Raw genomic sequence first — 27226 nt, 5'->3', positions numbered from 1 at the left:
TCACAGAAAGGCTAAAAACCTCTAACTCCGTGGTACTGCTGCCATACAGGTTCCAGAAGTCATGCTACCAGCATGCCATCTGTTAGTGTCAAACCCCAAACTGTAGCTTACATTTTCTCTTCCGCCTTTTCTAAAAAAGAAGCAGGGAATGGGGAAGTTTGTCCTACTTTTCTTGTAGTAAGAGACTAATGCAAAAGCTTTCTCTGTCTTCGGTGAGTTCTGATTTAAGGCTTAATGACACATAACAAATAACAGACCCAAGTTTTTCACCTCTTTCATTCACACTCTCTTCTTCAGTGCTTCACTTACACTAGAAATTCAGAATCATAAAACAAGATACTCTGATATATTACTTAAGCTTATGAAATGATTTCCTCCTCAAATTACGCTCTCCTCACTTATTTTTCCTAGGTACACGATTAAGGCTTTAGCAAGTAGGAATAAGTGAGCATACTACCTTCGAACTGACTTACTGCCCTGCATTTGCTTCTCATCTTTATGGGTTCCTATGAAAAAAAACCTTAAAATTTCATCTAATTAGCTTACCTGAATTCAAGAAGCATTATCTTTCTAATAGCAAACCTAAAAAGGAAAAAGTAACCAATTAGCACAGGAAAGACAGCCTCCCATAAACATCTTAGCTGCATGGAAAATGGCTGTATTTTCCCTTATTTTGTTATATAACAAAGCCTAAAGGAACATCTAGGAATTATTTCTGCCCACCATTTCCATGTAAGAGCAAGCATGTGAAAGCAGAAGCAACTGCTGTAACACTGTCGAAGCTAAAGTTCATGCAGGTTTATTAGGCAATCCAATTCACGTTAAAAAGAGTCCATCTAGGTCCTTTAGATACGAAGACACCACTTCTAACAGCCTTGAAGATATAAACGGCTAGAAGCTGAGAGTGTCTTCTGGAAAACTATGGCTATATATTTAATGAGTTTGTAATAGTCTCTCCTCTTAGTGACTGGAAATGGAAGCTTGCTCTGATCCTGTATGGCTATTCTTAGATTACTTTCATAAAGGAGTCATAAACAGAATTCTCTCCAGAGCTCAAACTTCCCCTGAAGAGCTCCAAACAGCTACGGTTACAACTCCTTTCTGTACACACACCCGTAGAATGCAGTTTACCTTGAATTCCTTGTCTCCCCCATCTAAAATTACAGTTTACTGAAATGAGACTGGCTGTTTATAAATCTGGTAACAATAACTAGGAAAAGAGCAAAAAGTTTCAGGCAGCACTCTTCAACTGATATTTTTTCTTTACCTACCTTAGTGAGAAAAGAAGGGACCAGCCTTCTATAACCACCACAACAGAACCAACATAAAACACAACAGACTACCAGATCAAGGAACCAAACAATATTACGTCCAATCATCACATTTAAGGATTATAAGCTCACGAACTTTCTCTCTGCCACATTCAGACTTTGACACACCATAATGATTAAGTGACTCAAACGCACTCAAGTCATTTTCATCTGCTTTCAACATGTTAATGCATTTTAAATTGTCCTGCAAAACATTAGAAACCACTTCAATACAGATAATGTTGTAATGCTTGTCTATAAGTGAAAGTGACTAGTATACTTACTTCGACCTGACAATTTCTTTTGCATATACATCTTCAATAACCTATGAGAAAGAATATTTTTAAAAAGGGGTTAAGAATTTTATATGCTTCATAAAGTGATTAAAAATGCATTAAGGTATTTTATGCACTCAAAGTTACTCTGAATTAATTGCTCTCTGCTTACTGCTGTTTGATCAAAAGTGTTGCAACAATTTTGTCTCAGCTCTGAAGAGTCCAAAAGCTTCACAGACATACATCTCACATAGAAAGTGAATCCACTTAGGAGAAAGCACACGATGATGGAGAACTGATAGGACCTTCATACAAGATATTCTAGAGGAATAACCTACATCTCACTGAGATTTTTATACAAAAGTCAATCAGATATGCAAACCTGTTTGCTGCTAACCTTTGGCTTACTGTTGAATTTAAAGAACAGTGTTCAAGAGTTAAGTCTGCATCAACTCAGTCATCTGTTGTCGATTTTTCTTTTAACTGCCATTTAACCAAATCCAGACACTTTTACCTTTTTTCCAACAAGAATGAAAGGACCCGCACTATCTGTTGCAATAGGCACTCTCTGACATCATGACACAGAAATGCAACTCAGCTGCTTATGTACATCCTAGTTCTAACAATCACAGACAAATACCATCACAAATACTACAGAGTGAGTGATTAAACTGAGGCCAGAAAGGGAGATTTAGCCAAATACCCACAAGGGAAAGAAACCTAACATTTAAGAACCTGCACTACAGAAAACCAGCACAAAACCAAACACAGGCCAGATTATAAACGTTCAAAACACCCATACCCACCAGAACAACACTAAAGTTGTCTGATCAAAATTCTCTGAATCAACTTTTAGAAGGAAGTACACAGTTCAGTAACACCTGCACCTTTCATCCTTCTTTGATTTCTAAGAGTAGCCCCTCTTCAAACACCTTTTAACCTCAAAAGAGATGCTCAAAAAATCTTCTGCTTTCAGAAGTTCTTGGCGAAAATAAACTGAACAAATAGCATACAAAAGAACTGTGCTGCTACTGCACACCTTCCTAACAGTGCCTATGTTTATAAACTACAAATACATAACAAACAATTTATAATTACAGTGTGTTAAGAAATTGTTGGCCTCCCAAGCAGGCTCCTATATTCTTATATAAAATAAGCACCATTGGAGACTGGCACATCAGAAAACGGTTGATCCTCGTTCTTTTACACCCCAACACAATTCCAGTAATATTTACCTTTGAATCAAAAGACAACTTTTTCTTCACATGTGGAGCCCAGTATTTATTTGCTAACTGTATAGGAGGAAAAAATAGAAAATAAAAGGTTAAAATATTCAATTTCAGTTGTAGTGATACAGTTACTCTATAACACATCCCACCCCCCAAATCTATACCACCAACATCCGACTTAATTTCAGCTTATGGTAACGACAGGCCACAAAACTATGTTTACCAACAACAATGCTTTTCAACCATTTAAGGTTTTATGCCTAAATCTTTTCCAACAGAGATGCGACTCTGTAAAAGTTTCAGATGCAGACACTACTGTGTAATAAACAGGTTTTTTTCTTAAGTTACTCCTAGCAAAAAAAAACATACACCATCATCCTCCCGGGCCCGCAGTCCCCGGGCTGCAGATGATTACGCTCCCACTGAGGAACTTCACTAAGAACTAGAGGCTCTAATTAAGCTCCAATGTACCGGGGCTACCCGCCGCAGCCGCCGCCGCACCAGGACTCGTGAGCTACGGCGGCAAGAGCTTCCTGAACAACTTTATTCCAAACTCTTTAAGCTGCAGAAGGGGACGGAAGCAGCATTCCCAGCGCGGAAGACGAGCACCTGTATAAAGCCGCTTAATGCGCTCAGCTACAAGGAACCGCCAGCGGCGTTTCAGGCCCTTCGCACAACAACGGATTTATGTCGCAGCGCTGCCCTCGTACATCGCCCCAGCCCGAAAGCGCCGGGGGCGCCTGCTCCTTCTCCCGTACCGCGGGCGGCAAATCCCGCCTCACTGAGGCCAGAAGCAGACCCTTCCCCCAACGCCGCGGACCCCAAACGCGATTTAAGGGCCGAGGGGCGGCCGCGGCCGGGTGCTAGAAGGGCCGCTCCCCCGCCCGCCCTACCTGGGTCACGTACTCCGCGTTGATCTGCGACACGGTGGGCGCCACGACCTTCTTCGGCGGGGCGGAGGCCGCCGGCGCCGCCATGGAGCCGCCGTCCCGATCCGCCGCGCACAGGCTGCGCCGCTCGTCCCGCCGCCCTCAGCCCCGGCCGGGCCCCGCGGAAGGAACGGCCGGGCCAGGCGCCGCCGAGACGGGAGCGCTTCCGGGGCCGGCAGGGCTAGAGCGGCCGCGGGAGGGGGACTGCGCCACCTGCCGCGCCCTCCGGGCACCGCCCCGCGCGGGGGGCCGAGGGTGAGGCCCTTGTTCCGGCGGCCGGTGTCAGGGCCTGGCCCGGGGCAGCGACCGCCGAAGGGCCGCCACGGAGGAGGGGGAGGCAGTTAATGCACCAGGTTCCTTCTAGAGGCACCCTTCAGGTGCTCGGTAAACGCGCTCAGGGTGGCTCCTCCTATTTTATTATTGATTTATCACTTAGCACGCAGGTTTCCATCTACCTAACATGGAAGAGACCCACTCTTACTGACATCAAACAAGCACCACCGAGCCCCGAGCGCAGCTCCGTGCTCTGCCTGATGTACATCCCTGTAATAGAGGGAACCTGTGGAGGAAAAGCAGAGGTATGAGGGAAAAATTACACTCTCACTGACACCATTAGTTTGGTAATGATTTAGAATGGCTCGCAATTAACTTGTTCTGTCTGGTAAACAGAATAATTAAGGAGACTAACAGACTCCCTAGAGAAGTTACAGCACTTTGTTTCTATGCTCGTTATCCAGCACCTGCCACTTGAGTACTTCAAACTTCCAGGCAGATACCATTGAAGTCTGTTTGAATATGACCTCCTTTGTTTTGATATCAAGGTGATCTCCATTTCATTTCTTCAAGCAGAGGTTAAACTAAATATTCTTTTTGAAGTTGAATTAGAATGTACAATGGGAATGGAAAAAGTAATGACAGTACCTCGAATAGGTTCAGACGATGGCTACCTTCAAATAAATATGCCTACTGGGTGCCTTTGCTTTAAAAGATACAGAAAATCTAAGTTTTCTTTATAGAGACTACTAAAATCAAAAAGTTACAGAAGTACCAATAACAAATTCTGTAAATTACAAGGACTGAGCACCATCTTGTGTAGGGACCGGAGCCTTTAGGGAGATCTGTATTGGATTAAAATATGCAAATGCAAAGCAATTAAAATACACTTAAACCAATGTACCCCATTTGACGTTCAAACTGTGATAAAAATCAGCAAATTAAGATGCTTAAATTTAATTGACCTAGAGGTTGCAGCTGCATGATTGGCTTAGCCATATCAAAATCTATGCAGGAACCAAAAGGGGTAGTTATATTTGCCCTTTCTCCATCACTTGGTACAACTGCTAGCACTTGCATCTGTGGGCAGGTGTAGAAAACGTGAGTAAAATTTACCTGAGCTCTGAGCTGGCTGGCTGAGCCACGTTAGCATGTTGCTGCGCCTTAGCTGGTAAGTTGGGAGGATACTGTAGGCAGTGTTGTTTTCCACAGTTAGCTAGTTCTGTAGTTGACTACCTCTGAAATCAGCGTAGCTAGCTTATACTTGCATGTATCAGAACATGTAGAAACGTAACAGCTTGTCAGTTTGGCAAAAAAGGAAGAGTACTTTTACTGTCCATAAGTAGGTTAGGCGGGTAAATGGCAGGAAGGAAAGGAAATATTGAAGCTACAAATCAGCGATGAAAAGGGACAAAGGAATTACCTATACATATAGGCTGAAAATAGGAAAGCTTCTAAAATTGGCTTTCAGATGGGAGCCCAAAGTTTTACTTGTGTTTAAGACAGCGTGGGACACCTAGGAGAGGCTATGATGATTTCTTGGGATCAGAGGTTGCAGTAATTGGTGACCTTGGGTTTCTAATCACATGCTCAACATCACCCACAAGGCAACATTTTTTCAGGACTATTACCATGCCAAAAAGTAGGTAGGCGAATAGATTTTGGACTTGGGCTGGTAAATTTTCTAGAACAGCTTTGCAAGCCTAACTTACACCTTCTGACCTCTGTTTTATGACAGATCATCTGTTATGTCAAAACCCACAAATTTCCATATGGCATCAAAACTATAGAAGCTCAAGGGGGAATCCACGTTTACTTAACTTTTGGCATTCGGGTGTTCCAGTGAGGACTTTGGTTGTATTAAACCTCCCTACAGTCAACGTGGCGACAGAGTTCCTGCCAGAGGGAAAATCAGAACTGATTTAAGTGCTCTGGCTCATTTTCTGAAGAAGCTTCTCATACTGGAAACTAATATTAGATGTCTAATGTTAGGCATTATGGTTACATCCCTCAGTGGCAATGTCAAATAAAGTGATAAAAGATCTCTTCCCTGTAAATAATGCATTAAATATTTCTCTATAAGGGCTATTGTTTAGTTAGAGTGCTGTGACAGTAGGACTACAAGTGAATAGCAAAAGCATAAATTAGCGCATTGGCAAAACACACCACTTCCAAGCCTCAAGAGCAGCTGAACCTTTAAAGAGGAGTTGTGGTGAGACCAGGCATAATGACACCCAGCGTCGTACCTGTGTCCCCATCTGTGACTCTCACCCCGGCTCACAGCTGTCTATTAAGACTGGTCTCTTGAACACTACGCTCGGTTTCCCCCAGAGCGGAGGCATGTCTGTCACTCTCCACCCCAAACTGCTTTGTAGGCAGGGGAAAAATAAAACCCTGCACCCTGTTGTCCCCACAGCCTTCTGTGAAGTTCTCCATCTTTCAGTACTCATTGACTTAACACGTCAAGAAAATCAAATATTCTTTCTCTTCAGAAATCTGTTAATTCATTCATGAAGACATGTATTATTTACAAAGTCACACATTGGAGTAGATGCAGTTTTCAAGACTATTATTCATTTCCAGGCTGCATAGCGTCCTGGTCAATTTATATTCAATGCTGCTTTCTTGTTTAATTAGCTCTTCTTTTTTTGGATGCTTGCCCTTCTATATTATTGTAGCCAGGAAAAATATGCTTTTCTACTCTTCCTTGTAAACTATACAAGCCAAGGTCATCAGAAAGCTGGCCATCGCTTTTATCTTAATGATACTCTCCCAAATACAGTATCAGTGGGTCAGGAAGTGATAATCAGAAGGGGCTCATTCAATGTTCCAGCCTGTCTACCTTTTAGATTCTTTTAGGTTCCATCCAGTCACAGAAATGATTAATTTCTGGCAATGAAAACTATTACTACAATTCATCAATAAGGATTTCCAATAATAATTGGTTTTAAGGTTTGTTATTGTTTTAGGGTCTTCAGTGAGACATGACCAGTGAAACTAGATTTCTTTACATCCTTCTAATATAAAAGTTTTTCACTTTTGTGGAGTAAGTGAATGTGGCCTCGCGTGATCTCATCGCCCTTATTGGATGCAAGCCGTGGGATGGAAAAACAACCGACACAAAAACACAGAACTGAGGCCTTGATATGCGGGACAGAAGGTCGGGGGCACAGCTGGAGCACCAAAGCAGAAGAGCGAGCTTATCTATGTTTATACCATATGTGGAGCTAGTGCGATAGAACACATTCAGAGGCAGAGAGAAGGGAAAAATACTCGCGCAGGAGGCAGCCTATATTAAGGCTGTTCTTTTGTGAATAAACGGCTTTTTGGCTCTGCTTTTGCATGAATACTGAGTCCATGTCATGAATCGCCACAACTTTTTATTGTTTCTCTTTCACACAGAGATTTACCTTTTGAATCTTTTATCTTTCAGCTTCTTAGATATAAATAAACCCTGCACTGAGAGATGCAGGCTCAGTATGGGTACTGTGTTGCACCTATGTAAATTCTGGTGGGAAAGCTTTGTTCCATGGAGAGCAGGTAACAAATACCAGCGCTGCCCACAGGTTGCAAAATGGCATTACCCTACCCAATCTAGTCATCTACCCATCCTTCAAAATTACGAAGAGGCATAAGCTGACTTCTCCTCCTCCAAGCAAGCATTGTGTTACGGACCGATGATTCCCCGTATGCTGCAGCCTGGTCGCTGCATTACAGCAGGAGCAATTTCTTCTGGCTCTTTGATCTGGAGCGATGCAGTGGCTACTGTCACAACTCTACAATCGCCTGAACTCCCAGTTGCCAGGGCAGCAGACGTGGCAGAGATTCCCCTAACAGTAGAGAGAATTGAAGAAAGCAAAACCTTCTTGCCTGGATGGGGACTCACAGCTGAGGGCGTGCCAGCAGCTAAAACTGCTCTGATGAAACAGAAAAGCAGCTCACTGGCAGCGTTGCCATACTGCTCCACGCTCTCCTACCCAGGGGTTGTTTTCCTGCTGGTCCAACAGCACAAGTTCAAGCTAGGCGTAAAGCTCCAGGGCATGATCAAGGCTGTTGTGACTCCATTACTTCTTGATGGAGATGCAGGGGCCTCTTCTTCCTTCCAAAATTGTTAAATGTGGCTGCACTTCTGCTTATGATGGTAGTTTTTACTCTTTTCTATGTACACAGAATACCTTTACTGTTTCTTGGACCTTGTGGTACATAACTCAGAGGCAAAGGGAAGTCTACATTACTTTTTTCAAAAGCGAGCTGTGATTGTTCTGACAGCAAGTTTATCTGTATGCAGAAAGTCAAACACAACCGAGTCCTAGAGGGGGATGGCTGAATTGTGCTTTCCCTGTGCACAACTTTAAGACTTTAAAATATCGAGGTGGTCCAGGTGATTTTTGATAGAACCGCTTCCCAGGATGGAGGTCTAGGTGCGTCTCACTGATGTATGGGAATTCATTCTCTGGTCTAACATAATTGCATTATAGTAAATGCATACGCTTAGCTTTGGGGAATTGCACACTGGATACCTTAACATAGGGCAGATGAACCCCAGCCCCAGTGACACTGAGCCATGTGTTGGGTAAGCCTTCTATGAAGCAAGGCTGTAAAGTTTAGGAGACTGCATCTCTTTAAAATCAGGTTTTATCTCTAACTTCTTGACTTTTACAAGAAACAAAAGTTTTTTTGAGAGGCATCCCTCTGAGAAGCTCTGAAACAAAGCTCCAAACATGAGAATTTCAAGGCTTATCATTTAAATATACAAAATTGCACGTACAGCTTTTCTTCTAATCAAAGGAAAGTGACTATGAATATGCAGCATTTTGAAAAATTACTTGAAAACTTACATAAGTTTTTGAAAGGGATGGGGGATGAATGGTATGAAAATTGAATAATAGGTGGATTATTCAAAGGAGGCCAGAAACCTCCAGCTGAAATGACAGAAGCAACACTGATTTAAGCTGCTTTCAAGTAAATAAAATTTGGAAAAGCTTCACAAAAAAGATCAGAGGAATCCTTTAACATGTAAAAAGTTTGGGCACAATGATAGGGGTTATTCCTTTGGTTATAGTTTAGCTTTCATCGTAGTTAATATTCACATAAACTGAACGTTCACTCTGTTCATTGTAATTTTAATTGAATCACATCACATTGCTGTTACTATTTTATTTATGTGCATTCTTCTAGTCCAAGAGTTTGTCACTGTGTTCATCTCATTAAATATGGGTACTCACTCAGTAAATATGGGCACTTTCAAAAATGATGTCTCGGTTTAGTAACAGATGCTTCTTAAAATATTTAGAATTTTAAAGTGTAAAGAAGCCGTCAGTAGCATTCTGATTTGTGTATAAATATTTATTTAGCACACGTTCTGGCCAATGTACTGCCCTTGATTTTTTGCAAAACTTACAGTAACTTCAATGGAAATTCTGAGCTCACAACTAGAGAAAAATATGGTTAATTCAGCAACCCAGCTGCTTTTATATCCCAGAATAGCAAGCAGTGCCTCTAGTGAAGGAGGTGGGGAAATACGGGAGTTCATGTCATTCTTAGCTTTCTGTTGCTGGGCTCATATTTGGGTAACAGCTTAAGTTAGAGCAGACTCTGGGCTATTCTAATTCTCTTCAGAGACTTTTAGCTAGGTTCCTGCCAGCTGGAGCAGAACTGTGGTATGAAGAGAAGAGACCAACGGCCTGTAAAGCTCCAGAAATATTTGCTAGAAATCCTGTGAGAGGCTGTTATGTGATAAAATTTCTATGGGGAAACAAAAATTAATGTGAGATAAATCTGTTTGATGGAGGAACATGAGGCCTTCGTCACTGAAATGAGATTCTAAGGCAAATAATTTCCTTTCTGCTAGTGCTGGCATGAGAAATGTTATGGAAAATTGAGTCTGTTTGCAGAATCATTGTGAAAGTAGATTCTCGATCACATATCCTTTCTCATGATATAGAAAAAAAAATACAGATTGCAGACAAAATGGAATACGCAGCATAAAACTTAATCAAGAGCGAACAATTCTAAGATGCTGAGAGCTAGCTCCAGTCCCCTAAAGCTTTCATCCTTGCCTTTTTCCATATTTTCTAGACATTTGCCATTAGCAGGTAAGAATTTTAAGAGAGGATAAAATGGCAATAAACCGTAATACCTACTGAAAGTGGCAAAACTCACACTTGTGTAATACTGAAAAATAGTTTATTAACTTTTAATAATTTATTTTGCTGAAAAAAAAGCCTTCTACTTTGATATAAACTAAAATATTACACAGCAAATCATTTTACCTTACTGGCAAATGGACATTTTCCCTCTGCTAATTGAACTAACATCCGACATGCTATTTGACGCCTGAGGGATTTCTTATGAAGCTATTCTCACTACCAAAGTACCTGCTATTATTAAGACCCAGAGTATAAAATACAAGGTAGGGTGCACTACAGCAAACAAGGTTGCCAGATACTAATCCAAGGTTGTTCTCAATGTCATGAAAAAATCATAACGTGTTTTGATCTTAAAAGTTATCCTCAAATTGAGTGAGACACTCGAGGTATCTAGATGGCTTAGCAGAATTCTACTCAGTTTAGTAGGACTGCATTGTCACTAACAGGAATCTTGCCTCAGCTGCATGTTCAGGATCCTCTTCTAATCAAAACAAAACAGACATTGAGGAAATCATCTGAGTTTCTGTTGCTCAGCAAGCTACTTTCACAAACACATACTAAGCATTAAAAATAATACTCTTTAAAAACAACTGCACAAATTAAACAATGCAAATATGCATACCAGGAACAGCGTTTTACTTGATGTCAATAGAAACTGAGCGCAGTGGATGAGCAGTGCAAATGGGAGACAGCACGTGTACTTGGTTTCTTTAGCTTAGGAATCGTTTTGCTTTTTTATGTAACAGTGGCAACATAATTCCGTGTTCCCCTCCTTCACTATGTCAGCAAGGCACATTCCAGTGCCACATCTGGTGAAGCAGATGTAGGCGAATCTGGATAGACACCACTTCCATGTGCTCTTACTATCCCTACGTACCCAGACCGCTTTCAGTGGAGAATGACAGGGTCAGTCTACATCGTAGCTGGCCAGCTTCTCACATCCTCAGGAACCATTTTGTACACCATGGCAGCACACGTGCAACAACCAGCACCACGACTCTGAGTCATGTATGGGGTTTCACGGATCCATACAAACTGGGAGCAGGGACACCGGAGGGATTCCAAGTGAGGAGGAAAAATTTCAGCTGCATACCCGAACTATGTCAGGTGCAAAGCAGAATCAAGTCACACATCAGCACATCCTGGAAACAGGCAAGAACTGGAATGGCAGAGTACAGAAGTAAAACAGCATTCAAGGACTTGTGGTAACTCAGGGCAGACATAATGACACTTCCACGTTAGAATGCCAGTTTCTGAACAGGGAAATGATCAGTTCTACTTGTGAGTGATCTTGTTAGCATAAGGCTGATTTCTCCTTCGCTTCCATGGACTTTGAAGGTTCACTTTTTTAACAGATGCTAAGAAAAGATGCTGTTTAAAAGCTGCTTCACAGAACTAGTCATTATATGAAGAAGTACAATTAATTTGCTCAACCTGGAGAAAATAGGGTATGTGAGAGCATAGAAAAGTAACTTCTGCAATTTCATTTTTCCTTATGATAACTGCTTCTCAGACACATCCATAGCCATCAGACCATAAAACTAGGCTATTAAGTTAAAACTTGCACTTTAAAAATCCACAAAACCTTGTGCTAGGAACATGAACCGTGACCCCTTTAGTTATTTAGGAGATCTAGGCATTTTCAACATTATTACAAGGGGCCATTAGAAGTACCAAATCCATAGTCTCTATTGATTTAAGAGTCATCCAACTGTACTTATCTAAGTGATACTCGAGTGAGCTACTGTTGCGAGATCATGACTTCCAGAGCTTTACATTTATACTAGAAGGCAGCCAGGAAAAATGAACGTTAGATACAGCATCTCAATTTGAAGCCTAAGGTCCCATTAACTTCAGTTAAGTTTCTTTTGTGTCTATCGCCCATTTGCCTCCCTAACTTTTCTTGCTGGCACTGGGTATAATAGTGAGAGCAGAAGACAGACAAGTGATAAACCAAACACTCAGTGAGAAGCAGCTACAAAAGTGATTAGGTTTTTCTGTGGTTTATGATGGTATATAGACATATATAGGAATACATATACATATTTTGCAAGTTTGACTTACTGCAAACATTGTAAGGATACCACAGCAATCAAAATCATAAATATTTCGAAGTTATCCATAGCCACATTTCCTAGATGAAGAATGGATGACATCATCAGTTAGTACTGCAGTTCCAGTGAATTTAGTGTTGCATACTTCATTTGCCTTATAAAAAAATCCCTTTTACCTTTTTCTGCTTTTCTGAAAATATTTGACCCTCTTTTATTCCACATAGAGCTGCCTCAAAGCTGAATCCACACAGTTTGAGAAACTGCCCTTGGGGGAGCTCAATATTAACACAGGAAGACCCACTGACTTCCTGTTTACCATATGCTTTGGTTCTGCATATAGTCTGTAAAAAATCCACTACTTCATTCCTATGGGATTATTACTATTAGCCATCAGCTCATTCTAACAAAACCACAGGCAATGTCTCTGCCACCAAAGATACTTCAAAGATCGATGGCTTGAACTTGCCTTGAAGCTTTATGGAAAATGACTAACATACTAACGAACATCACAAAGTGCTATTGTTAACACTGGGAAAACCATTCTAGCTCAAATTCTCAAAGGTACTTGGAGAATTTTACTTTTAACTTCAAAAGACACAGGATTTCAACCTTAGATTTTTTTGCTCCTGTTAGAAACTGCTTTACCCCTTTCTAGCTAGTTTATGCTATAATCCCCCTAAAATTGTGAATTTATGCTGACACAAAACTTTTCATAAAGGGGTAGAGAGCCAGCTAACAGAGTGGCCCTTACTGCCCTTCTGCAATCCCGTGGAGCCCAAAGATTAGTTTCCAAATTAATCAGACAGTAACACTTCCCACATATGTCTAATCATCTGTGAAAAGCAGCTTTCTGTATTACCATCCCCTCATTTTACTCAAATTGATATTTTCAAAACATATCAAGTTTAGTGTTCTCTAAATATTACTCTCAAACCCAGCATTTTTTAAAATGACAGACTCCTTAAGAAAGATCTTCTCTTTAAACTTATTTCCATCTTATAACAAAAATACCTGAAACAAAACCTATTGTTCTAACGTGCAAATCTAGTTATTTTGATAAGTAATGTTAAACTCTTCTGCATATTGAATGTTATATAGTTTCAAAACTCTGTTTTGCACATAAAGTGTAGAATGAAAGTACAATATAAATAAAATAGTTTATTACAAGTATTTTAAAAGAGCTCTACAATACACTTTCAAAACATTTTGTACAGTATTCTGTCTTTCAATATGAAACAATTCACAAAGGAAGAAAAAATCTCAATATATAACTATAGTCGTTATTAACGTACTAAATTTGTCTATCGTACAAAAATCACAGTAACTACAGACTGTTTGAGTATCTTTCCTGGTTTTATTCTCTCTGAAAATGGGGAAGAATAACATGTATGAAAAACTCCCTTCACCCTTCACTTCATTTATACCAAACACTACAAAGATCATGCCACAGCAAAACCTAGAGAAATCACTTCAGAATTAAAAAAAAAAACAAACAACAACAAACCAAACACATTTTACTTAAATAAATATGGATCTATTTAAATAGTGAAAAGAATGCCACGTATCTTACAAGCAGGTTAATTTAGAAACAGCATTAAAAACTTCAGGTTTCAACTACTCAGAATTTGCATAATAAAGGAAAATATCCTAAAAGGTAGGTTTTGCAGGGGACAAAAAGAAAGAAACAAACTTCATTCTTGTTCATTATGAATAAACCTCCACTGCACCTACACTTTTTGCCAGGCCCACAGGAACAATGGGCACCACTCTCTATTTACCAGGAAGTATAAGTACAGATTCTATTACTATAAAATTGGAATTACTTTATTTGAGCTAAAAGTAATTTTCAGTCTCTTATATTTAATGTAACAAGAACATGAACTTCCAACAAAACTGCTCGTCTGAGTTATCACATTTTAGAGAACATTTCTTTTACTGGTGCAGTATGTACACTAGAAGGAAAGGAGACTGGAAGAGATGGTAAGCCCATTTGTAATATTAATGATAATCTCTTGTCCTCTTTTCTTGCAGAAGAATAGTTCAGCTAGAAAAGGCAAGGTACATACAAAGAAGTGGAGGTAATGAAGCGGTAAAATGGATTAATTGATTAGAAACCCTGCTATTTTAGCATTGTCTACTTCTGTTTTATCATAAAAAGGGAGAATATCTAATTCCTCACCCATGGCTCTCCAACCACATTACAAAGCAGTTAATTTTTTTCTATTTACTGTTCTATACTATCACGTCAACATTCTTTCCTCATTAAACTTTTTCCCCTTTTTCTGCTTGCTTCTTTTTTGCATCTTTTATCTAAAAATAACTTTTTGAGAACTATGAAATAAATACAGCAAGCACCCTTCGTTTGCATCATATAGGGAGACAGAAGAAAGTAAAAGGACCGTTTTTTCTGTATTCCAGAAATTACCTTTCTGTCTTTGCTTTTCTGACAGCATAATGTAACAAAATACTATATGGGAAAAGGTATAACTTTTAAAATATCTGATTCATGGAGCACTGTGGATTGCTACAACATTATTAAAACAGCAAGAACGTGTATTTATAAATTAATTTACGAAAAGAAATGCAAAGTGGCTTTTCTATTGCATTGGTTTTTAACATCATCTCACATTCATCACAAATTATATCAAGTAGACAGTTCTGAAGACTGTAAATTAACTCTTCACCAGGTCATCTCCGTACTAGAACAAGATAATCCCCTTCAATTGTACAGTCTAACATGAGCCTTTTAATAATTATGCAACCAAAAATTTTAATATATAATTTCATAGGACATTATCCAGTTTTGATAAACCCAATATATTCTCCGGTTGTTGCCTAGTGGAACTCAGCTTCAAGCTCTCTTTAAAATGAACAAGGTGATGTCTTTTCAAATGCGGGGCCTGTCTGAAATTTTTACCACAAACTGAACACTCAAATGGCTTCTGTCCAGCATGCATTAGGTAGTGTCTTTCAAGCTTAGAGGGTGATTTAAAAGTTTTAAAGCAGATACTGCATTGATACAATTTGTTAACAACTTCACTTTTTTCAGTGCCTTGAGATAAATCATGCCAATAGCTGCAAGAGCTTTGCTCTGTTTCCGGCAATTTACTAAACAAATATGGTGGTGTCTTTCTACTGCTGGTGTCAGGAGCAAAGTCCCTTGACTCGATTTCAACTTTGATTTCAGCTGCTTGGTTCGACTGAATCAGCTCAAATTCTTGGAAGCCAGACGCCTGTGAAGGTGTTTGAGAATAACCCACAGGCTGAGAAGACTTAAATTCAATGTGATCTCCCTGATGATTGGAAAGTTTGTTCAGGTTTTCAAATTCTACCTGGCAAACGGGGCTTTTATAGGGTCTCTTTTCAGTATGGGTGAGCTGATGTCTTTTTAAGTGAGCTGACTGTCTAAACATCTTCCCACAAATGTTACAGCCAAAGGGCTTCTGTCCCGTGTGTATAAGATAGTGTCTTTGAAGTTTGGATGAAGACGGAAAGATTTTTTCACATCTGTCACATTTACACACTTTGTGTCTGCTATGTATATTTTTAGCAGAAGCTGAAAAAGCACAGTGAAATACTTCTGGATTGTCAAAGAAACCAGCATCCGATGAACCATAAAAAGCGTCATCTTTATTATGCAGTGAATCATCGATTTTTAACATGCTTTCACCAGTAAGCATACCTTTTAAATTAACTCCAAAGTTGTGAGGTTGCAGGCGCTCTTGCCAAGGTAATGGCACAGCAAACTTTCTTTTCTTCCGATTACTAAGTGTCTTGTGCATGTCAAGCTTGCTACGGCCATCCTTGAAAGGTTTAGTGGAAGCATGCCGATCAGAACACTGATCTCTAGCTGCAACCAGGTCAGGACTCTTAAAATGACCTGATTTTATTCTTCTTCTGTCCATCAGAGAAAAATCTGTTGCCTTTCCCCCAGTACGCTTCAGCTTCATCAGGATCTTATTTTTCATACTGACTGGGCTGCGTGCTGTTGTACCATTATTTGAACTTTTGCCATCTCTCAGATACCAACATTTGTGTAAATTCAGGACCCGCTCTGTTTCAAAACACTGTTCACATGCTGGGCACTGAAAGGGTACAATGTAAATCGAGTGAACGTCATGTGGGTCATTCTCCCGTGACTCATAAGCACTGGCATTCTCAAAACTATCCCTCTTTCCTTCCAACAGGTTCTGTGGTCTGGGATATTTAAGAGTCTTTGCTTTGTATGAAACATTGGGGAAAGTCTTATTTCTGGCATGGAGCTGTTTATGCTTCATGAGTTTGCTCTGTATTTTAAACCCTTTCTGACAAAAGCAGCACTGAAAAGGCCTTTCTTCTGTGTGTGTGAGCTGATGGATTTTCAAGTGTGTTGACTGTCTGAAAGACTTGTCGCATGAAGAACACTTAAAAGGTTTCTGGCCAGTGTGAATAAGGAAGTGTCTTTCTAGCTTAGATCTTGATGGAAATGTCTTGTTACACGATTCACAAGTATGAGTTTTCTTTCTCCTTCTAGCACCAGATAGATGATCTGCCTTCAGGCACTGATGCAGCACCCACCTCTCTTCAGTTGTAAAAGATTTCCAGCACACAGAACATCGAAATATGCCGTAAGTGACCCTGTTCTGCTCAAAATTCACAGAGTTTTCTGCTTTCTTGGGATCATTCTGATAATTTTCATTATGAAGCTGCTGATGCTTTAAGAAAGTGATTAAGTTTTTGAAGTTTCTATGACAAACAATACACTTAAAAGGCTTATTATGTGTTAACTGATGCCTCTCCAGGTGGACCAGCTGCCTAAATGTTTTATGGCATAAATGACATTCAAATGGCTTTTGACCAGTATGTATCAGATAATGCCTAGCTAATTTTGACGGAGTTTCAAACTGTTTATAGCAAATGTCACAAATATATGGCTTTTTCTTGGGTATCCTGACAGATGGTACACACTGCTGAACTTTTAACATTTTTAAAAAGTAATTACACCTTGCCTACTCTTAGCTTCTTCAGATAGGCATTTCAAGTGAAATCATCAATTGCACACTAAGATGGAAGGCTGTAGAAGCAGCAAATTTTCTTAGGAGAGATATTCTTAAATCCCACAGGTCCCTAAAATAAGAAAGAGAGTATTATTTTAGCCTATATTAATACATAATTGCCTAAAATTGTCTCGTTTTCTACATAAGAGACCAAAGCCTCTACATTACAATACTCCTGATTTAACTTAGCTTAAAATGCTTTCCTCGTAACAGAGTAATCACTCGTTATGTTACATGACACGGAAAAAACTAGACTACTTTCCAGAAGAAACAAGCAAGTTTAAGTCATCTGTGCTGTAATGCAGATATTGTTCAGTCCTGCATGTTGCTTCCAAATAAGATCTAGTTCAGCTACATTATGATATTTAGGTTGTATACAAATAAAGCATATTCTTTAAAAAAAACCCAAACCCCACAAAAAACTTACTGTAACAAATTTCTCCCTTACAGCAGTAATTCTAACTCCCAGATATAATATTTATGAAGATGAAAGATGTAAGAACTAGGGAATCTTGGGCTTCAGAAATAAAAATTAAGTTAATGCAGTGTTAGTGAGAAGTAAAAATTAATACATTGGAATGAAGTACAAAGTTACTATTCATGCTTCTGCATCTTATCAACTGTATCCAGAAGAAACAGTAGTGTAATCATTTTTGCTTTATCTCAAAACGTAAGACACCAGAACCAATCAGCAAGAGCAACACACTAACCATAAACTACGACTAGAGCAAGGACACTCCCCAAAACAAGGATGAACACAGGCTACGTTCACTGCCTCACCACAGAGCTGGAACATCAGAGTTGTGATACCTAACCATGTGTATACTCTGAACTCATCATAAATTTAGATTTTACCATAATTCATCATAATGAATATTTTAATCTAAATCAAAATAATGAAATAATCCATTTTAATTTTCCTTGAATTTTCAACAGACAAAACACATTTGGGCAAGCCACTCTGTCTCAGCTAAGGCGTAGTGAGTTGCAAACAACAACTTTGCAAGCACCTGAGTGCATGAGAAGTTATTAAATATTAACAGGAATGGCTAGAAAGGACTTCAAGCAACCATTTAGCCCAAGCCTTCCACTGTGAAGCCAACTCATGTCTAGACAGCATCCAAAATGGTCTTAACTTCCGCTGAAGAAGGTTCCTTAACCCCAGCAGGGTTCCCGCTCCAGGGCATCACCCTCTCACAAAGCTTTTCCTTGCACTCAGCTGAACCTTTCTTTACTACAAGTTAGTTTCCTTGTTTTTCCCCTGTAAACCTGGAAAATAACTAAAAAGTGTTCTCTGTCACAACCTTATGTATTCAAAAGTCTTCTTTCTCTCCTCTTTTCTTTTTTAACTAGGGTATTTTTGTTTTTTCTAAGTATTGCTTTTAGGTCCACTTGGAAAAAAAAAAAAACCACCACCAAACAAAAACCAAACCCAAACCCAACAACGCTGATTGGTCTTCGTAATCATCTCCAGACTAATTTCAATTGGTCACATCCTTCCTAAATTGCAGCATCTAAAACAGATTAAGTATTCCAGTCCACAAGAGTACTAAGAACAACAGAATAAAAATACCTCTGTGGTATTACCTGTACATCCCTTTATAAAAAAGGGACGGAGGGAGCAAACTTTAAAGCAGCATAATAGTTAGGACTTGTAATACCTTTGAGATACTAACATTTCTACTAACTATAATAGTATAATATACAAGTTGCATATTCTTTCTACGTGACAGCAGAATAAAAATTAATCTATTCAGTGTCTCTATAAGCCCCATCTCTTCACAAAGAGTTGATGTCCCTAGTTTTTAAAAATTCAGAAATATCTGAAAAGTTCACTCAAAGCCATTGCAAAGAATAAAAGCAAGTTACAAGGAGATTCAAAACACAGGCACGGAAGACTGAAAACATCTGGTGAATCAAGATTTTTCTTAAGCTTAATGAAAAGAAACCTGGTCATCTGGTAGGGTTGTTCCTAAAGTTATTAAATAAGGTCCTCAATTCTATAGGAACATATCTATCAGACATGGATGTACACTTTAAATGCAGTTCTCACTACACTGAGGAGTTACTTAATCTCACTGAAATCATTTAGGATAGGACTTATTAACGCTTTGAAGCAGTTGAGAAAGTCAATTTTCCTTTTCTGCTCTCTTTTCCTGCAAGAAATTTAACAGCTACGTAGTTTCAGTCTTCGTCTGAAGATGCAAGAAAACACAACACTCTTAGGAGACCACCTTTTCCTCCCAGTTGTTGTCACATCTCGCGAAGGCAGGTAGTTTAGAGAAACTAAGCATGTGACACCAAATGCTTTCTAGTTAGTGCTACTGTGAAGCTAGAGACAGGCAGGCTAAGAAAAGGCAAAAAGCTTCTCTGCTGTGCTGGAAGTTTCTGTACAGCTCAAGGCAGCCTCCATTAGCAAGGAAGGAAAACCTCCTGAGAAAGACTTGTAAAGATTGATGAATAAGATTGATGAATTTTAGTTAACATGCTGTCATACAGATCTAATTTACGCATCAGGAAAGTGCTCAAACAGTACAGTGACATGCAAAGAAAAAAAAAAGTCCAAAGTATGAGACAGCTGTGGCATATTACACACAGAATTCTGTATTTAGCTTATACATTTTTTTAAGGATTCTATCTGGTGAAAGAGGAAAATACTCTGTAGTACAAGGTGTCAAAAGCAAAGCAGAGTTTCTTGCTGTGGTCTTCTTGCCCTGTGAAAACTAAAGGTTCAGGTGATATAAACTTAGCGGATGCAGGGGAAGCAGAAAGGAGCTAAGATGGGCATTACTGTGTGGCCCAAATATATTTTCAAATCCTATTTACTAAGAACCGACTTCTCCACATCTATTTCAGGGAGCTCTGTGCCTCGCACAGCTGAGGAATAAACATGCTGCTGCTAAAGATCAAAGAGCAAAAGACAAGCTTGGAATATTGTCTCTTGCCACTGTTGGAAGTACATAGGCTTTCCTAATTAGAGCCAGAAAATGTACTTCCTTACGTGATAAGGAGTTAGTTTGTGGCATAGGTCCAATTTAATATTAAATTGACACTACTTTTCATCTTGGCTACAAGGTCATGCAGAAAAATAGAGACAAGTAATGTAGGCCACTGAAGGTCCACAGAGGACCCTCCTGAGTCTAGTATTATTTAATGACTAAGTAAATATTATGCTTATGAATATTACAGAAGGCAGCATGCTGCAACAAAATGAAAATGTGATGGAAGAAAATTCTGAATTTTAATCCAGTCTTTACTAATCAGAGTTTTTTTAAAAGAACATAAAACAAAAAGACAAAACAGGAAGGGACCTTTAATAAGAAGAAACACAAGCTTTTCTATTTAGGCAGGAATAATCAGCTGGAAAGCGAACAACTTACTAGGTTATAGTTGTGGAGAAGAGACCTGGAGTCTAAGTTGGAACAGAAGCTGAATATGCCAACAGCGTGTCATCCATATCAGGATGCGTAAACAGAAGTGAAGTTTTGATCACACATAAATCTTCTTCCATGTTACTCACTATCTTTAGAATTCAGCTGCAGTACTCTATCCTGTTTTGAATACTGCCCTTCAAACCGAGTAAAGTATAGGAACCAATTGGAATGAATCCAGAGAAGAGGATCAAGAATGATCAGAGCGTAAATACATAATATACAGGAGAAGATTAAAGTGACTGGGAATGTTTAAGTTAAACCAGAAGAGACCTGGTTAAAAAGAACATTAAAAAAAAAAAAAACACCAAAAAAAACCCCAAAACAAAACAAAAAAAAAAAAAGACCAAACATAAGAGCCAGCTATAATGAAAACAGAAATAAGCTGTTCCCCAAGCCATTTATAGTTGTGGCTAGAAATTGATTCAAATTATAGCAGAGAGGATTCAAGTACATTATTGTCCTTATAGCTCTGAAGTTTTTCTTAATACATCATAACGAACATACACAAAGTTGTGTGGAAAGATCACTCTGCCTTCAACACCCAAGGTCTCCAAAAAAGGTTGTACAAACATCTCTCAAATTTCCACACCCCTATAGTTGGCTCTGTACAAGATGAATATTCTGGCTTGTTTTCCTATGACTCATTAATATAATTCAAAACAAACCACTTAAAAACTGAAAATTCAATGTATTTCCAAATTTTCCACTGAAGCATTCTTTTGTCTTATCAGTATATCCTCAGACATAAGCTAATGCTTATACCTTTCCAGATACAATGACATATTAATTACAATAAAAAAATGTGTGAAGAAACTAAGATGCCTCTTGTAACATTAACTATAAAACAGACAAGTGAAAATCTAGCTGCTGAGTTCTGAAACGCATAGCACGCAACAGAGACAGGAATCCGAGCAGCGAGACAAACGCTGCAGGCTGGATTTCCTCACCAGCTTTCCCTAGGGAAGAGTTTAGATTGCTGTGACGGGGGAACAAATTTCATCAGAAATGTAACCTCCACCTGTACTTACACAGAAATCAAGGTCACGCATTACTGCTCCTTAAAGGAAGTGCCCCTCATTCTCCCCTATTTCCCACGTATTTTTCAAAATATTTTCTGAAGCAGAGCAAAAAAAAAATAAAGATACATGATGTTGAAGCAGGGATAGTTTAAGGCCAAACCTTAACTCTGCTGAAGGGGCCCGAGACCCCTGGGACTGGGACTGACACCGACACCCTCCCCCCCTCCCCCCCCCCCCCCCACGCCCCCCAGCCGGACACACTTAAATCCAGTTAAAAATTCAGAAGCAGTTAGCGAGGCGGCTCTTACAGACAGCGGGCCGCGGGCAGGCACACAGCCGCGGGCGCTCTCCCGCAGCAGGCGGCGGGGTCCCTCCTGGGCCGCGCCGGCCCGGCCCGGCCGCCCCCGCCGCGGCCCTCCCTGGGAGCGGCCCCGGCCCGGTGCTCCTCAAAGGGACTGCGGGCCGAGGGGAGGGCGGCCAGCGGTGACCCTGGCAGAGAAGGAAGCGACCTGGAGCAACGACTACCGCACCTCCACCTTCCACACGCCACCCGGGGCGGCTGCCGCCTAAACCCTTCCCCCCGGATGGCAGCGAGACGCCGGGACGCCGGGAAACCCGGGCCGGAGCTTTCCGTTCCCCTGCGCAGCCCGGCCCCACTTCCCGCCGCTGTGAGGCGCCGGGCGGGGTCGGGGCGGGGAGGGCGCGCCCCCCACACCTTATTTCTGTCCGGGCAGGAACATGCTCAACTGCTGAGGCAGCAGGGATCTTGGTGACACGTTACTCCCTGCAAATAGGACATATTTTGTACCTCAGCATTCTAAAACCAAATAACCGATTCCCGGCGGTTGTGGGCTTTGCATCTAAAGCATGGCGGCAGAATTATCCTGCTGTGTGATGAACGCACCCTAAAGCCAAACCCTGCGGCCTGAAAGTCTGGGAAGCGGTCCCTGGCAGGGAAGGAGGAGAGAGACATTTCCCTGGGAAGTCTAAAAACACCTTCAATAATGCGTGCACACAAAAGTAACTGTTTTGCAGAGTTTTGTCTCCTCTGCAGGAGAGAGGGGTGGGCAGACAGGCAGATGGGGGTCCCTGGAGCAGCCGGAGCCCCCTCAGTTGAGCACAACTTGGTGGAGGTTACCTCAGAGGAATGCCAAGCAAAGGGCTGAAAACATCCAGAAAAAGATAGAAGCTGCTTACAGTTGAGTCCTGTGTCCAGCTCTGGAGCCCTCAGCCCAGGAAAGACATGGACCAGTTGGAGCGGGTCCAGAGGAGGGCCACAAAAATGATCCGAGGGCTGGAGCACCTCTCCTATAAGAAAAGGCTCAGAGAGTTGGGGTTGTTCAGCCTGGAGAAGGGAAGGCTCTGGAGAAGGGAAGGCTGTGGAGAGACCTTACTGCAGCCTTTCAATACTTAAAGGGGGCTTGTAAGAAAGATGGGGACAAACTTTTTATCAAGGCTTGTAGCGGCAGGGCAAGGGGCAACAGTTTTAAACTGAAAGAGGGTAGATATTGATCAGATGTAAGGAAGAAATACTTTACAATGAAGGTGGTGAGACACTGGAACAGCTTGCCCAGAGAAGGCTGTGGATGCCCCATCATTGGAAGTGTTCAACGTCAGGCTGGATGGGGCTGTCAGCTACCTGACCTAGCAGAAGAGGTAGCTGCAGTAATTTGTACTGTCTCTCTGGTCTGTGCATTGAGCCCCCTCTCCCAGCCCTACTGGGGATTCAAGAGGCAATCATGTATGCTGAGGAAACTCCCAACAGTGTGGCTGTTTCAAAACTATTTGGACAAGCTTTCTGGAAGTCAAGGCTATATGAAAGCTGAGAACCAGATGGCAGTGGGGAACTCTGCTTACAAAGTGAAATTTCACCTTCTTTTCCAACACATGCATGATCAAAAACCCTGCTACTCACAAAATAGTTCAGAAAAGGTCTGTACACCTTTTGTCAACACTCAATAGCATACAATCATTTGTTAACCTCACTGAAAGACAGCCAAGTCTTGTAGTTAAAACCAAGTTGGGGACAGGCTACAGCTGAAAGCTTGGAAGCACCATATGACCACAGGCAACTCACTTGTACTTCTAGATGGCCATTTCCCAGCTATAAAAAGTGCATAATATTTGCTACATGCATCTTATAAAGCTATTCAGAAAATCAATCATTTAATAATTACAGATTACCTGATTATATACACCTTTTTTCTTTTTAAAGCATCTTTCTCATTTTAAAGCACATCCAGTCTTAGCAGTCACTTCTTCATGAAATCTTTGGTCTGGACTGAAGCAAGAATGCAAGCAGCTGAGTTTATCATGTGCCCAATAACAAATTAATGCAGCAGATCCACAGCTGGGGTAGATTGTTGTAGTTGTCTTGATTTTAATGAAGTTGTAGCAATGTATACCAGCTGAGGATCTGCTTGTATAGTTATGGGAGTTAGCAGAGAGAGTAATCAAAAAATACTAAATTAAATCTTATAGCGCAGTTAGAACAGGAGAATTCATTCAAAATATTTTTGTAGAAAACTCTGCAAACACCAGGAACTAATTATTAGCTTTTATGATGCTAAAGAATAAAATACTTCGGGTTTTTAGGAAATAATGTTGGAACGTTGTAGCAACAATGCAAAACTTCCCAGGAGTGGGAAAATGGTTTTATTTTAAACTTAAACTGATTTCACTCATTCACTTTACCTTCATCACATATCTTGGTTTTGGATATGTCTTTCTGTAAACTGAGTATCATTATTTTCACCATCCTGTCCCACACTGGCAAGTCACTGGGATTTACTCACTGCCCTTTGCCTCTGCATCTGGGTGTCCTGCAAGGCTGTAGGTAGATATGTGCTGGGGTCTTGATGACCTGCTAATCGAGGTGCTTTGAATACATGCCATTCTTGTAACTGTTCTCCAGCTGCTTTTTCCTTCTGATGCTTCCACACCCAGATATTGCTATTCGTCCTCCATGCTAATACTAACAATTCTTAACACTTAACACTTCTGTAACAATTCTCTACATACTGAGAATGTGCTGAATGAGCGTGTTTTGGTATACCTGTTATCCCCGTTTTATTTCTCTAGATGACAGAATCACAGACTGGTAGGGGTTGGAAGGCACCTCTGGAGATCATCTTGTCCAACCCCCCCCTTGAGCAGGCACCCCCAGAGCAGGGGCACAGGAACGCGTCCAGGCGGGGTTTGAATGTCTCCAGGGAAGGGACCCCACAGCCCCCCTGGGCAGCCTGTGCCCCTGCTCTGGCACCCGCACAGGGAAGAAGTTCTTTCTCATGTTTAGCTGGAACTCCCTGTGTTCCAACTTGTGCCCGTTGCCCCTTGTCCTGTCGTTGGGCACCACTGAAAAGAGTCCAGTCCCACCCTCCTGACACCCACCCTTCAGATATTTATAGGTATTGATGAAATCCCCCCTCAGTCTTCTCTTGTCCAGGCTGAAATTCAATAGATAAATAAAAAAGGAGCATACTGAAACAATCTGCATGGTTGTTATCTGACTTGGCACCCAAGAGGTTAAACAGATCTGGCTCTCATGATAACTATAGTGTTACATGTAAGATTCTTATTTTAATTTTTTTTTCAGATAAAAGACAGCATTAAAAATAAACAATGAAAGAATTCCTAAACTTTCCTCAAAGAGTAATTGGACAAGGCTAGAATTGAATTTCAAGACCCTGAAATGCTGAATTATCCCTTCATTTGTGAGAGAAAACTTTAATTTCCACTTGCTACAACAATATAAACTCTTTTACCCTATTCTAAATGCATATTACTCCGCTTCTTACAGAAGGCACACTGTCTGGACTAGGTAATTAACATCTTAGTTTTAATCTTAACAAAAAATGAGCGATTGCTCTTTTTGTGAGTGTACACTGTAGTATATTGATATGGAAAACCAGACTTTGTTGAAATAAATTTCAATTCTCTTTAATTTTTAGGAACTATAAGATTTTCCCTTAAAATACTGTAATAATGCTCCTGCGAACTGGCAGTTGGCAATTAAATTACCTGAGTTGCAGGGGCAGCCTGTGGGTTAACTGCAACACGTTATCATTAATGTTATGTCAGCTTTTGTAAAGTGTTCTGTACTTTAAACACATGCTGTATATGCAGTGTATTACAGCAGTTTCCCTGGTGTTATTTTTATTGAATTGTAGGCTAAATAGGCACATAACACAGTATATAACTTGCTAATGTGTCAATTAATGCCACCTCAGGGCTGAACTAAATTGCAGAGACTTTTAAAACTGTGAATATGCATTTCATGCGAGTTTTAGGTTTCTCCTTTTTTCTCTTGTCCTGTTTTCTGCCTTTTTTTTTTCCCCTGTGTAGTCCATCTTAAAGCCCTCTGGCGCATAGCAATGAATTGCCTTGAGGGGATATAGTTGTTTAATGAATCTCAGAAATATGTATTCTACACGTGCAAGCATCATATTTTATTTGATTAAGCACTACATGTGGCAGAAGCTCCATACATTTTATCTGTATGCTCAAACAAGAAGCAACTTTTAATGACATTTTCAAAAAAAGTAAACTTTATTCAACAAGGCTTAGAAAAAACTAGAGCATCATCTCAAAAAAAAGAAATGTTAAAAGAATATGATGAAATTTTATAGGCAACGCATTTCGTTCTGTGAAATGTAGGAACAATTATATTTCAGTATCTTTAAGATATAGTTGTGCTTAACTCAACCACTTCCATTAACTTTTTGGCTTTGTCTATCAATATATTTTTCTTTGTCAGGCAGTATATTTCAAGATAAATTTCATATCTGGTACAGTGTATTTAAAACTGATACACAAAATAGTTTATTTAGATGTTCATTTGTTGAGTGGAAAACCCACAAATTGCTGGCTCACAGCCCTTAATCTCTAGAATCCCTTAAGAATCTCTGCTTTGAAATTAGTTGTAGGCTCTATCAATTATATCTGTTTAAATGGACAAATTTAATTACTACAGAAGAGCAATTGATTTTTAAATTACCTCTGATTGCACAGTGGGTATCTCAGTGGGAAGACAGGTACAATGACAGGAATCAATGTATTAATTAATCTACAGATTGAAATACTCCGTAGAAAGTTCCCCTTCTCTTCACCTCCTTCTTGGAGATTCATTCGTTTCAATTTAAAAGGAATTTCTGATGATCTAGAAGTGAAAAATCCGAATGCAATATCAAATTGCACGTGCTGTGTATAATATGTAAGTTTTTGTTTTGACTTTGCACATCCGGTGCCATTTGCAAGCCTTGGTGGCCTCTGAGTGATGCAGCGTTCCTTACAACACTGAAACATTAAACTGTGCAATATCATGCCAAGGTATACGTATGTATGCGGCAGTGGGGCTGAAAATGACTGTAAGCAAAATGGAAATGAATTCCTTTCATGTAACCAGTAAAATGAAATAAACAAAAACAGAGCTGGAGAAAACAAATATCTCTCAGTACTGTGTCCAGTGCTGGGCTCCCCAGTACACGAGAATAGATGGACAAACTGGAATGAGTCCAGC

General features: G+C 40.2%; 2 protein-coding genes across 3 annotated transcripts in view; both read right to left on the bottom strand.

Moving 5' to 3' along the window:
* AQR (aquarius intron-binding spliceosomal factor) overlaps positions 1–3889 on the bottom strand; it is a 58294-nt gene extending 54405 nt beyond the window's left edge. Inside the window, exons 1-4 of the mRNA XM_075103248.1 lie at positions 3708–3889; positions 2821–2877; positions 1595–1635; positions 547–582 (exon numbers count right to left, since the gene is read on the bottom strand). Coding sequence (XP_074959349.1) covers positions 547–582; positions 1595–1635; positions 2821–2877; positions 3708–3791 — 218 coding nt within the window. The 5' untranslated portion in view covers positions 3792–3889. The remainder of the gene's footprint in view (positions 1–546; positions 583–1594; positions 1636–2820; positions 2878–3707) is intronic.
* Positions 3890–13357: 9468 nt separating this feature from the next.
* On the bottom strand, positions 13358–22321 carry ZNF770 (zinc finger protein 770). 2 transcript variants are annotated; one of them, XM_075103249.1, is made up of 2 exons: positions 22239–22321; positions 13358–17325 (listed from the first exon to the last, which is right to left on the bottom strand). In XM_075103249.1, exon 2 carries the CDS (start codon positions 17181–17183, stop codon positions 15003–15005), a length of 2181 nt encoding a protein of 726 aa, XP_074959350.1. In that variant the 5' UTR covers positions 17184–17325; positions 22239–22321; the 3' UTR covers positions 13358–15002. The 2 variants fall into 2 exon arrangements, 1 of the variants encoding a protein (XP_074959350.1); XR_012662257.1 differs by lacking the exon at positions 22239–22321 and adding an exon at positions 22017–22145 and having other exon boundaries at positions 17207–17325.
* Positions 22322–27226: the final 4905 nt, after the last annotated feature.

This window comes from Phalacrocorax aristotelis, chromosome 9 (genome assembly GCF_949628215.1).
Source record: "Phalacrocorax aristotelis chromosome 9, bGulAri2.1, whole genome shotgun sequence".
Lineage (NCBI taxonomy): Eukaryota > Metazoa > Chordata > Aves > Suliformes > Phalacrocoracidae > Phalacrocorax > Phalacrocorax aristotelis.
This window is presented reverse-complemented; position numbering and strand designations above follow the sequence as displayed.

Coding starts and splice junctions, on each gene's coding strand:
- ZNF770 (XM_075103249.1), bottom strand. CDS start 17,183: ATGTTAAAAGTTCAGCAGTGTGTACCATCTGTCAGGATACCCAAGAAA.